Source organism: Frieseomelitta varia, unplaced genomic scaffold, assembly GCF_011392965.1.
Source record: "Frieseomelitta varia isolate USP_RPSP 00005682 unplaced genomic scaffold, Fvar_1.2 scaffold_514, whole genome shotgun sequence".
Lineage (NCBI taxonomy): Eukaryota > Metazoa > Arthropoda > Insecta > Hymenoptera > Apidae > Frieseomelitta > Frieseomelitta varia.
The window spans coordinates 419,336-431,179 of NW_025110273.1; the positions used below are offsets into that span (position 1 = coordinate 419,336).

Sequence of the window (11,844 nt, forward strand, 5' to 3'; positions counted from 1 at the left end):
CATCGTGCACGCGTTTCTCAAGTTGCATTCATGTGTGTTGTGCACGTGTGCACGGAAGGCTCGTGTGGCCCCCTGAATCGATGAAAGGGAACGAGGAACCGGTTACAGGTCGATCGCACGTCGGATTCTAAGCGATGCCCGGTTTCGAGTATCTCTAGTAACTACAACATGATGCAGAAGCACCAAAATACTGGCACCGAGACTGTTTCGGCCGAAAAGATTAAACGAAGATCTCAGACTAGACAACCGGGACGACACGTGTTACATTATTGCGCAGCTGCGAAATTAATTTGTTCGAGTCGCGTGTTTCAGTTCTCTGACAAATTATTCCAAACATTCGTACGTTACAAATTCGAAACAAAATAATTACATCTCGTTCTCGGTATTCCCTGTACAAAGTCAATCTCCACAACGATCTATTATATACGATGTGTTTTATTTGAGTCAAATTTCTAACGAGGAAAGAGATGTTACTCTATCAGGAGTACGAGTCCGCTCCGTGAAAATGAACGTGACATATATATACTTGTATCAGCGCATGTGCGACGCGTGGTTTTGTGTGAAAGCACGTTAAGTCCAGGGCGAATCGTTTCCTAAGGAGAGAGAGAAGAGAAAGCCTGAGAACATAAGAACGGCGAACGTCTGGAGAACAGCCGCCATGCCGCATTCAGAATACCTCAACGCAAAGTAACAGACTCGAGGCGAGGTCCTCGGTTCGCTCTCGGAAGCGACTGCCAGCCTAGCTCAATCGGAGAACGTTCCAGAACGTAATCCACTGATATCAAATCTTTTCTTATTCTCCCTTTACCTAATAGACGCCAATGCCTTTGATAAATTGGCCAACAATTCTGAATATCTTTCAAAATTTACCCATTTCGGAGGAAACAATAAATTCGAAGTAAAATTAATGTTAATGCAGTGTGAAAGAGGAAAAAAGAAACAATATTCGATTGGTAGAATGATTTCCTTTATGTATCTAGGTTAAGGGAGGAACAAAATAGAATTTGTTACGCAACAATGTTCAACAATTGTATTTGTATCTCTTTGTATTGTATCGTTAGATTTTGCCGACTTTCTTTGGTCCGCGGCGACCATACTTTCTTCCCGCCTAAGTACTCGAGACCTGAGACACAGTGTTACGTCACAGCCTACGCAGATTCGTGCGTATAAAAAAAGTGAAAATGAAAATTCACGGTCGTAAACTCGCTTTACTGTTTTTTTTATATGCGATTTTATCACTCACTTCAAGTGATAAAATCGCATCCTGCAAGAAGCAATATTCGATTTAAACCCCTTTTGTCAATTCAAAGTTGTAATCTTTAATCTTTAGTAAATATGTATAAATACGTTTAACCTAGGATCTAAAATCAACGTCATATTTTGTAAAAAACGATTTATTCTCTTGTTTATGAATAATTCACGACTTATCTATATCTTTTCAAGGAAAATTATGTAAAATGTTCAAAAATCATGTAAATGTAAATGAATAAGACAAAATTTTCCCCAAGGCTTTCTTCACGTGTATTTATCAAAGTACGAAATTTTTTACATAAATGTGCACAGTCTAGTGGCTGTAACCAATCAGCAATATGAAACAACTAACAAATATTTTTGAGTCAAAATCTTTCGTATACAGGGGAAAAGTTAAACTGTTATTCATGAGGGAAAAAAGATGAAAAGAAACGGGGACGCGAAACGTTGATTCGGATGTTTACGCGCGCACGAGGGAAGGAAGGCTCGTTTCCTGGAAAGCGGGGTTGGGCACCTGTCCCTCAGGGACTACCAACTTTAGGGCGCAAGCTTGTCGGCTCCAATATTGAAATTGAGCACTACTGTGACAGTAACATAACCACGTGTATTCGAGGAAGCTAACATTTACGTCAAAAATATAATACGAAAAGTAATTCCTCTCCGAATGATACAACTTTCATAAGTAGAATAAAAAAATTTTATCTCGTAGCTAAAAGTGATATTATTTTTTATATCTCTGATTTTCGTAATGCTGGTACGTTTCACACGTATGCAAAAGGCAAAAAAAGAAATTAATATATATAAAAAAAAGGAACAATCGTTTGGAGAAATAAAGACGCGTTGGGCGGCACGAATGCTACAACCACCGACATGGTCAATATTTTTGAGACAGGTAGTAATTGAAAGCAAGCACGGCAATGTCCGACATCGCTTCGGAATACTAATTGCACGAACGAACTCGTTCGTTAATCTTTCAACGCTTTGACCTCAAATGGTCTCTAACGTGGTTCGTGAAGGGAATGTTCGAAAAATGTACAAAATGTCAGTTAACGTGCAGGCGTCCAACGCGCCGGCGCTCAACGTTGTTTCGCGACTTGTTGCCTAGCAGCGACATGTGGCGGACAATGACTTTAAACTGGCTCCGAACTGAATTCGACGCGTTGTAACGCGCGTTAATTAGACTTACCGGACACCGCAGGGAACGAGACGAGCATAAACAGAGGCAGGAGAAAACACGCCATCGCTGCGTAATCCAATTTTCGTCGTGGCAGCATGACGCCGTGAATTTTATCCACACACATCGGGTAGACACACACTCATCGGGACCCGGGCGCACACACTACAGAGAACCAACACTTCGGCGCACTTCAGTGTAAAATCCGCGTACCGTCACTTGACCACGCACATCGTCCGGAATCTATGTCACCTCCGATACGTCCAACAAAAATGTATACACGTTCACGCGAGGCAATACGGGGGAAAAAAGTATACGGCAACACTATACGAACACGACCGCGTCCGAAACACTTCTGGTTTCCCTATTGTTCGCTTAACGCGCTGAAAGTAGTTCCCCAATGCGCGCGCACCTGCCTCCAACGGCTGTATCACTACGCCGCCATGGGATGGCTGACCGTGCGAGCCAATAGAAACTCGGCTAGAACGGAATTGGGCCGTAGCGTGCATTTATTATACTCGGCTACATGAGAAATTATTTTATGTTCGGTTCGAATTTTTTTTTTTCTTTTTGCGAATCAGAGGTACGAAATATGAAATTTGTACTAAAATTACAACGTCACTTGACACGTACATTAAAAACGAAAACCAATTTTATAAAGTTATTTTGCGTTGAAATAACGTTGTTGTATGTATTTAAGAAAATGAAATTATTTCACTTGATGTATCGTACTATTGTAGTAGCAACTATATTTTCTAATTAATGTATTTTTAATTGTTTTGTTTTGCAGAAGAGAGGTATGTGTGATTAATTTCATCTCTTCGCTGCTCGTCATTAAATTAATCTTCACGCGTAACGCTACTTTCTTTGCGTTTTCTCTTTTCCTTCAAACTCGCCTTTAAACTCAGCTTTACGAATTCGAGTCGCATAAATGTGAATGGAATCCCTGATTCCATGACCGGATTGAAATCTAACAGCTTGGCGCGTGATGCTTCTCTAGAATTCAAACGGCAAGCGGAACGCAACGAACGTGGTCAGTTATAAAGTGCCAAGACAGCGATCTGTATGAGGACTCAGTGAGTCGAGCACTGGCCAAGCATGTCTGATCATTAATTAACCTTCCAGCGGTTGATTGCGTGTAACGCGAAATTCATCGCCAGCGTGGCCGCCGCCAAGCGCTGTTGTTGCTGTTGTTACTGCTGCTGCTGCTGCTGCTGCTGCTGCTGCCTTAACGAATACAAATGCGGAATTATAATTCGGTGCCCTCTCCTTAGGCCCATTCAACAGACGAAGCCTTACGAATTGCTCTCCCCTTTGTGTTCCCCGTGGCACGCGAGATACACGCACGAAATTGTAAAATACACGACGGTCATTCGTTTTTATTAATGGAACGATTAACCCTATCATCGAACCACAAACATCTGCGAGCGATGCATTGTCGCGCAAGATGTTACGCCATCAAGAACAATAAGCATGTTCGTTTGCTCGCGCGTTATTGTGACGCTAATCGTGGACACTGTTCTTGAAACGTTTCATGATAGAATACGAGATAAAATATTACAATTCGTTTGGCTATACCTTTAAAAGATTAAGATCTTGCACGTATTGTCGTTACCAAGGGAACGCCAAGTATTATTGAGTCGATAAATAGAAGATTAGTTAGCGTAAGTCTCTCGTGCGCAATCATGTCTGATCCGTTAGCACCCATTGTAGAAAACAAATTGAACGATTTGAATAAAAAGATTGCAGAGATCAAGAAAAAGATCCAGCTATCAGGTAAATTTAGAAATTAACAAGACTGCGAGAGATAGTGAAGTTACGAATCCGTTTGCTTAATCTGGTTTAATATTCGTATGTGGTATTTGCTGCGCTCGCGTAACATTTGAAAAAAGAAAACAATTCGCTAATGTTTATTTCCCAAGCAAGTTCCTTTGATTGCATGCACAGAGATACATAAGAACACGTTTAACCGGAAAGACTAGAAGTTCAGAAAGAAACGTTCGTGTCACATACATAAGTGGCTCCCTGGAAAAAAGGAAAAGAAAACTTCTACTGGCGTATCGACCTGCTGCTATCAAAATGTTAATTATAACGTGAATATTTCAGTGAGCGTTTCTATTAAACGCAAAAGTGGCAAGTATCATTCCAGTTCGCAGACCCAAGCATTTGCATAAAATGTAATGTAATGTAATACAGTTGTTGTTGACGTTGATCATTCTTAATTTGTATTGAATATTCATACTGAATATTAAATATATAATTTCGAATGGTAAATAATTTTTTAGACATTGCGAACGAAATCGTTAATATCGTAGAAATTAAAATATAGAAAATGCAAATTTTTGAGATGTCAAATCGTATTGATAAATAGTTATCATATTGATAATAGTTAAATTGCTTAATAGAAGCATTACCTAGGTAAGGTAAATAAGTTGTCATCCTGTCATTATCATTTTCATGATTCAAGAATTACCACGATTATTGTCTCCATACATTCTTCCCAGCAGTCGCTTAAAATGATAGTAAATAATTTGATATTTTCCTTAAATAAAGTCTCGTTTGAAGAAAATCGTGACATCGTGATTTAAGTAATTTGGGCAATTTAGTTTGTTTAAACTATGTTCATGCATCGTAGCTCGATCCATCATCAGTATCAGTTTGGTCACGACTTGCGTTTGTTCTATCCTTCGGCTATTATTATAGAAACGGTTTTGTCTCGTTTCACAGCTTAATTATTGTTCCGTTGTCTCTGAACCTATTTAAAAAAAAAATAAATAAATTCCGTAAAAAATATAGAAAGCGTAAGAATTTATTTTGCAAGGAATAATTCATTGCAAACGTATTTGCATCGAAGTAAAGAGTTATTCAAACCATATTAACAAACAAAGTTTCATCCTGATTCAAAACAACATGTGTTGCTAACAAGCACATGACTTATGTTCGCAGAAGGACAAAGAAAAGCGAATTTCGAGGAATACGAAGCCAAGAAGCACGAGTACGCGAAGAAAATCGCGGCTCTCAAGCAGAGCATCAAGGAACTCTACATGGAATACGCGAACGTGCAGAACGTAATTATGAAATACGACGATCAGAAAAAGAAGGTTGATCGAGTAAGAAATGTCTCACATTTCAGAATGAGGGGAAGTCGGAGAGTAAAATTCGCATGAGCCGCAAATCTTCGGCTCGTGAGAAAAAACGCAATTTAGGAGAGGCGATCAACAAAATGCAAGAGGACAATGTACGCTTAAGAAAGAAGCATGATCTAATTAAGTACCAGCGTAAGAAGGTGAGCGACGCGATATCGATCTCATAAACATTATCTCGCGCGAATGTACGTTACGTCCATGCAAGCGTAAATATTTCTTAGCGACAGCAGAAACTACACTCGTTGCTGGATGAATATGGTAAATTAATGAACAATAAGATGCAGAAGATATTTAAGAGGAAGACGGAGAATCCATCGCGAAACGTGAGTTAGAACAATGAGATAAACATTGTTACAGATGTTCGCGCATATATATCCGTTCTCTCGTTTCTGTTCTCACAGAAAATTGTTAAACTGGAAGTACTTTTGGAACACATCAGGATGATGCAGATCAAAGCGAACATAGCGCGAATGAAATACCGATCGATGTGCTCCGATTTGAAACAAAGATCTGTGCTCTACGTATCTTCGTTAAAAAATCTGGAAGACGAAATAAAGGAGCAGGAGAGCGAGATAAAACGTCTTCAGGCAAGTCGTGATTTTAATTGTCAAATTGATGTTTCGCACGAACTGAATCTAATTACGCATTGTTTGTGCATAGAGCGTGAAAGAAGAAGCTATTGCGTTGAAAGATCATATGCAGGAAACGTTGATAAAAGAAGAAATTGAAGTTACGAACTGCAGTAGGGAACGCTATGCGGTTCTCGAAGAGTATAGGTACGAATCAACGAACGTTCTACACCAAATCTGCTTGAGCTGTGGAGTAAAATTAAACTGAAATCTCTGAACTGCAACCAGGCAACGCGTGTTAGAGAGAAAAATGGAACTGGAGCGTTTGGAGAAAATGATATTCCAATCGCGTCCGAGAGACGATTTTGACACACGTGGAAAGGGTCACGTACAAGTCACGGAGGACATTAGCAACGACGAGGTGACACGACTGGAAGAAACGTTCGCCAAGCTTCGCAGTGCCACCGGAGTGTCCAGGTCCGAGGACGTTCTGAACCGGTTTCTGGGTCAGCGAGCGACTAAGGATAATCTGCAGAAAATGCGGGTGGCCACGGAGCAAGAGAAAATGGCGTTAGAAAAGCAGAGGCTGCAGCTGATCGACGAGATGGAGACCAGAAAGTTCTCGGAAACGAAGGACGCGGAACAGTGAGTTTCCATCTCCTTTTATATATTCGCCAAGGGTATCCTGTGCGTCCTATCGATCAGAGATCACGTATGTTAGAAACGCGGAAGAAACGGAGAAACTAAACCAGCTTATCGAACGACATCGATCGCGCCAATTGAAAGCAGATACGAAGAGACAAAAGGTGGAAGAACTTTTGCAGGAAATTACCACGACACTGTGGAATGTGTGCAACAAATTTCGGGTAGGTAATTCCTTAAGTTCGTTCACTTATTTTTATAAGAAAAATTTGATAAATACATACAGATTTAATCTCTAAAAATTTTTGCTTCGGAATGATTTGTTTTAAAGTGGATTTTTAAAATGGATAATTATTCTTATTAGGGACTAGAATGATCGATTTCGGTGTGTAACTTACGACTCTGGTTAAAAGTTAAAACGAGGAAAGTGCAGCTCAGCAAGAAAAGGGTATTGCTTTTGCATTTGCGTTGCCAATAATTAATCACCTTTCGCTTTCGTTGTAAAGAAAGATTTTCAATTAACGTATCTCTGTTGGTTAAACGGAAAAGGTATCTCGATGAGTTAGCACATCGACGGAATCGAACATTCTGTAAGCAGACATGTTAAAATGGAAATACCATGTATATTTATATCTTCAATAATTAAATTAGTGAAGCCACCACTCAATGGTGGTTACCGCAATGGAACCGCTTCGAGTTTTCATAGCCATTATATTGTCTCTCCGAAGATTTAACACCCCCGGACATACTAGTCGTTGACCAATGAATTTCCGTGAACAATCCCTGCCTGTAATTCTCACCTTAAGAAGCCGCTGTCCTAAGTCTGCAAGTGATTAACACCTTCGGACCTAATCGAAAGTAAATACTTCGGTAGCACGTCGAACCACGAGAAAATCAATTATTGATTCAATCGATCTCAAGGAACGTATTGCCCTTAGTCGTTAACTCCTACGATTTTTTTTCCCCCCCTCGGCAACACTGCTGAGCGTGTATAAATATTGAGAGTGAAGGGAAATCCGGAACCTCGAAAAGAGAAAAGAATTTCAAATGTTAGAAAAACAATCTTCTCTTGAAATTCAACGTTTCGTTTAAAGGATTTTGAAAGTTAATCGTCTCTCAAACAAAGTGACAACTTTTTATATGTTGCCCGTCTACTTTTTTGCTTTGGACAGTTTTAGACGATGACAGGCACAATTTGAGGAAATATTTTTCCCATATCTCATTTTCAGGATGTAGTGGATACGTTACCTAAAGATCCAAAAGAAATCCAACAGCCTTTGCAACTTATAGATTTAATGAACGAAAGAGCGACGAGTATCATTGAAACTTTAGGAGGGCCAGACAAGTATCTGGAAGTACTGGACGAAATATCGGTTGACAAGGTAAATTTCAAACGCATCATTCCTTACAATGCACGTCCCAGAAGATCTCGACTATTTCGTATAGTATTTACCACTCGTGACAAACAGTATTTTATTGTAAAGAATCGTTATTTAGTTGGAAACAGTATCGATTACGACTACCTCAGTGGAGGGAAAGGCAGCGCGCACAAACGGAGGGCCACTTTTCCCGCGATTTCCATCATCAGCAACACAGGCCACAATGCCTTCTGAAGACGAAGAGGATGTACCAACTAGAAACACTCTTAAGAAACAGGCACAACAATTGGTCGATATTAAAAGTCGTCGAAAAGGATTTACCTTTAAGAGATGAATTTTCTCGTTAGTAAGTTTGCTCTGCGAATATGTTGTCTTTCTGTTTTGACGCTAGCAATCATTTATATAGCAGTGTTATACGTCGAATATAATGATAGGCACTATCTAATAAATTGATTCATCATTAACTATTTATTACTTTTCCTTAAATTTATTTCTATCTTCCATCGCGTACAGAAGATATGTTTTTAAATGAATTGTAAATTAAGTTGGAAGCTCTAACTAGAAATTGTTAACAAAAATATTAAATATTGTTCGAATGCTTCGATTGGTTGAGGAAAACTTCACAAATATGATGAAAAAGCTGAGTGTACCTTTACAATGTAACTCGTACGATGTAATAATGAAGATTCACAGATTAATTGAATCTCTTGATTAGTTCTCTTGCCAATAAAAATTGAATTTATTAAAGATATGTCTATCGATGGACGTACATAGCGTGTAACTATCTTTGTCATATGCTACTGCGCTCTTTATCTATGAACGAGATGAGTGCTGCTATCTATCGAATTTTTTCTAATTTAACTCTTCCAATTCAAATTGAAATTAGAAATGCTTAGAGGGCAGTACCATCCATACAGGATGTGTGCTGCCATCAGTTGTAAACGGTTAAAACGATGTATAGTTTCTCTTGTTGCAATATGGCAGCATCTCTGTTATTCTTGGTAAAATGATAATTCTAGTTGTTGTTCACATACACTGAATGTTAAACATATTTTCATTGTGTTAAAATTTGTACTTTCAGTAAATATAATAAAGATGAGTCAAAAACGCAAAAATCGGAATGGAAAGGACGACTTTGAATATGATCCAGCGCCTAAACATCTTCACGTTGCTCATATTAAAAACCAAGACAAGCGTTTAATTATTATTTTGGAGAAAGCTCAGTTAGAATCAGTTAAGGTAAGATTATATTTGTCTCCATGATCGTGTACCGATTATTTTATTTATTAATTAATAATAGATTTTATTATTAAATAGTAATTAGAATAGATATTTTATGTGTGTATATATATATATATATATATATGCAATTGTTCTGTATATGATACGTACACGTGCGCGTATATAATCTTATATGTATCTATACATATACACATAAAAATCATTAATAAATCGATTTAATATTATAAACAGTGTAATGATTGTACTATATATCTTCATAATGATAAATTGTGTTGAAATTTTTTTAGGTTGGAAACAGTTTTGAGTTATTGAATTGTGATGATCACTTTAACATATTGAAAAAGAATAATCGTGATCCTGGTACCTGTAGACCAGATATTGCTCATCAATGTTTATTGATGTTGATGGATAGTCCCCTAAATCGAGCTGGACTTTTACAAGTTTACATCCATACAGAAAAGAATGTATTGATAGAAGTAAATCCACAAACCAGGATACCAAGAACATTTAAACGTTTTGCTGGTCTTATGGGTAATCATAAATAATTAATATCTCAAAAAGCTAGAATGCCTAGATGAAAAAGAACATAACAAATCACATCATCTGGGGAACAATTTATTATTAATCATCACCATGTCAAATCAAAGTTATCTATCAATTTAATTAAAACTTTACTCTTCTATATAGTTGTAATTTTAGGTTTAAAAAACCGTATTAATATATAGACTTTTTAAAAAAAACTTACATCTTTAAATTTAACAGATTTTTTCCACTGTTAACATATTATATTAATATGATCTTTAATCATAAAACGACATTAAAAGAAAACATGAATAATATATTCATTGCACTTTACTTGCAAATATATTTTCTATTAACTTGTTTTGCATTTTGCAGTACAATTATTACATAAATTTAGTGTTCGTGCCAGTAATGGTTCAATGAAACTATTGAAAGTAATTAAAAATCCAGTTACTGATCATCTGCCAATTGGATGTCATAAAATTGCAATGTCATTTAGTGCAAATAAAGTACAAAATCCACGAGAATTAGTTCCTCCTGGTGAACCAATAGCCATCACAGTAGGTGCAATGGCACATGGACAAGTAAGTTTTTTGTTAAATAGATTACATTGTTCTACATTATCTTATTTGGTTATATTACTCTTATTAATAACTGAAATTATAGGTAAAGCCAGATTATGTAGAAGATGTAATATCTATAAGCAATTATCCATTATCTGGTGCTTTAACATGTACCAAATTATGCTCTGCATTCGAAGAAATTTGGGGAATAGTGTAATTTCAAGTTAATACACATTAATGTATATATATGTTAGTTTTATTTAATCCTGAAATTCGTTATTTTTGTATTGTTTGCATATGAGTAATTTTTGTATAATTACAAAATACTAAATGAAACGAAAACCAAACGAAAAGAGAATTGCATGTAAATGTAAATAAAGATGTACTTTCATACAAATTGTATTATATGTATTCAATTTTTCTATATCTTACAACATCAAACGCGTTTCTATTGAAACATTTATTTACTAAATGTAGAAAGGCATATGTCGTATAGCATTGCATAATGCTCGATGGAAAATCCTAAACAAAATGACTCATCAATATTGGTTTTCAAACGATTGGTTCATTTCAAAGACTCTGCAAAAGCACACCAATCGCCGATTAGAACGTTAGTTAATGACGGTCGAAACACCGGAAGTGTGCACTAACATCGAGTCGTAAATATTTAGTTTCTTTTTTGACTTTCGTATTTCATTACGTCATAAAAGCTAAAATGGTCGTTAATCTTAAGTATTTAGAACACTTCTTTATCTTCATATAATTTACATTTTTAAGACCGTGGTATGTTATTTCTTAAATCTTAAGGTCTGTCGTTTCTGTGATTCAATATCTTTGTTCAAAGTGACAAGTTTTAATAATGTAAATTGCTAGTGATAGTATTCGTCCAAGAGACGCCATTTTGTGATTTAGTGCCATGGTTGTGTCAATGTACATACATAATAGAAAATTTTTATAAATACCAATCCAAATTATTGTGAAATTCTTTTTTATTCAGTGTCTCTTTAACGATGTAATTTGTGATATGTGATAAATTTCATAATTGTCCAATTGACTACCGTAGTCAATATCACGAATTTCTAGACTATCGATATGTTATTTACTTTGACATTGATAATATTATAGAAGTTTAATAGATTATTTATTCAAGTGCGTTATTAGCTCTACATCAAAGATTCTGTTTCCTATAAGTTAAATTTGTATTTCGTTTAAAATATATGACAAATCAAGAGACAATTGTCTCACATGCCTCGATGTGTAACGGAACTTTGTGTAGTGACACGTCATGACAAAATATCATTTGAATTGCGTGTAAAAATCATTACGTGTTAATGAAATTTTTAATTATTATATTAT

At 36.6% G+C, this 11,844-nt stretch overlaps 3 protein-coding genes across 4 annotated transcripts in view; 2 read left to right on the forward strand and 1 right to left on the reverse strand.

The window, feature by feature from the left end:
* The window catches only part of LOC122533264 (neurogenic locus Notch protein), a 261,439-nt gene extending 258,630 nt beyond the window's left edge, over positions 1–2,809 (reverse strand). The window contains exon 1 of the mRNA XM_043662819.1: positions 2,438–2,809. Within this exon, the coding sequence (XP_043518754.1) occupies positions 2,438–2,552 (115 nt within the window). The 5' untranslated portion in view covers positions 2,553–2,809. The remainder of the gene's footprint in view (positions 1–2,437) is intronic.
* A 1,294-nt stretch (positions 2,810–4,103) lies between these two features.
* On the forward strand, positions 4,104–8,628 carry LOC122533270 (outer dynein arm-docking complex subunit 3). The gene is made up of 10 exons (XM_043662841.1): positions 4,104–4,201; positions 5,372–5,493; positions 5,559–5,711; positions 5,793–5,894; positions 5,973–6,158; positions 6,232–6,347; positions 6,429–6,785; positions 6,862–7,006; positions 8,012–8,164; positions 8,280–8,628. The coding sequence occupies exons 1-10, from the start codon at positions 4,111–4,113 to the stop codon at positions 8,493–8,495; spliced, it is 1,641 nt and encodes a 546-aa protein (XP_043518776.1). The 5' UTR covers positions 4,104–4,110; the 3' UTR covers positions 8,496–8,628.
* A 457-nt stretch (positions 8,629–9,085) lies between these two features.
* LOC122533269 (ribosomal RNA small subunit methyltransferase NEP1) lies at positions 9,086–10,734 on the forward strand. 2 transcript variants are annotated; one of them, XM_043662839.1, is made up of 5 exons: positions 9,086–9,162; positions 9,243–9,400; positions 9,691–9,934; positions 10,301–10,509; positions 10,592–10,734. In XM_043662839.1, the coding sequence occupies exons 2-5, from the start codon at positions 9,257–9,259 to the stop codon at positions 10,703–10,705; spliced, it is 711 nt and encodes a 236-aa protein (XP_043518774.1). In that variant the 5' UTR covers positions 9,086–9,162; positions 9,243–9,256; the 3' UTR covers positions 10,706–10,734. The 2 variants fall into 2 exon arrangements, with proteins under 2 accessions (XP_043518774.1, XP_043518775.1); XM_043662840.1 differs by having other exon boundaries at positions 9,103–9,185.
* Positions 10,735–11,844: the final 1,110 nt, after the last annotated feature.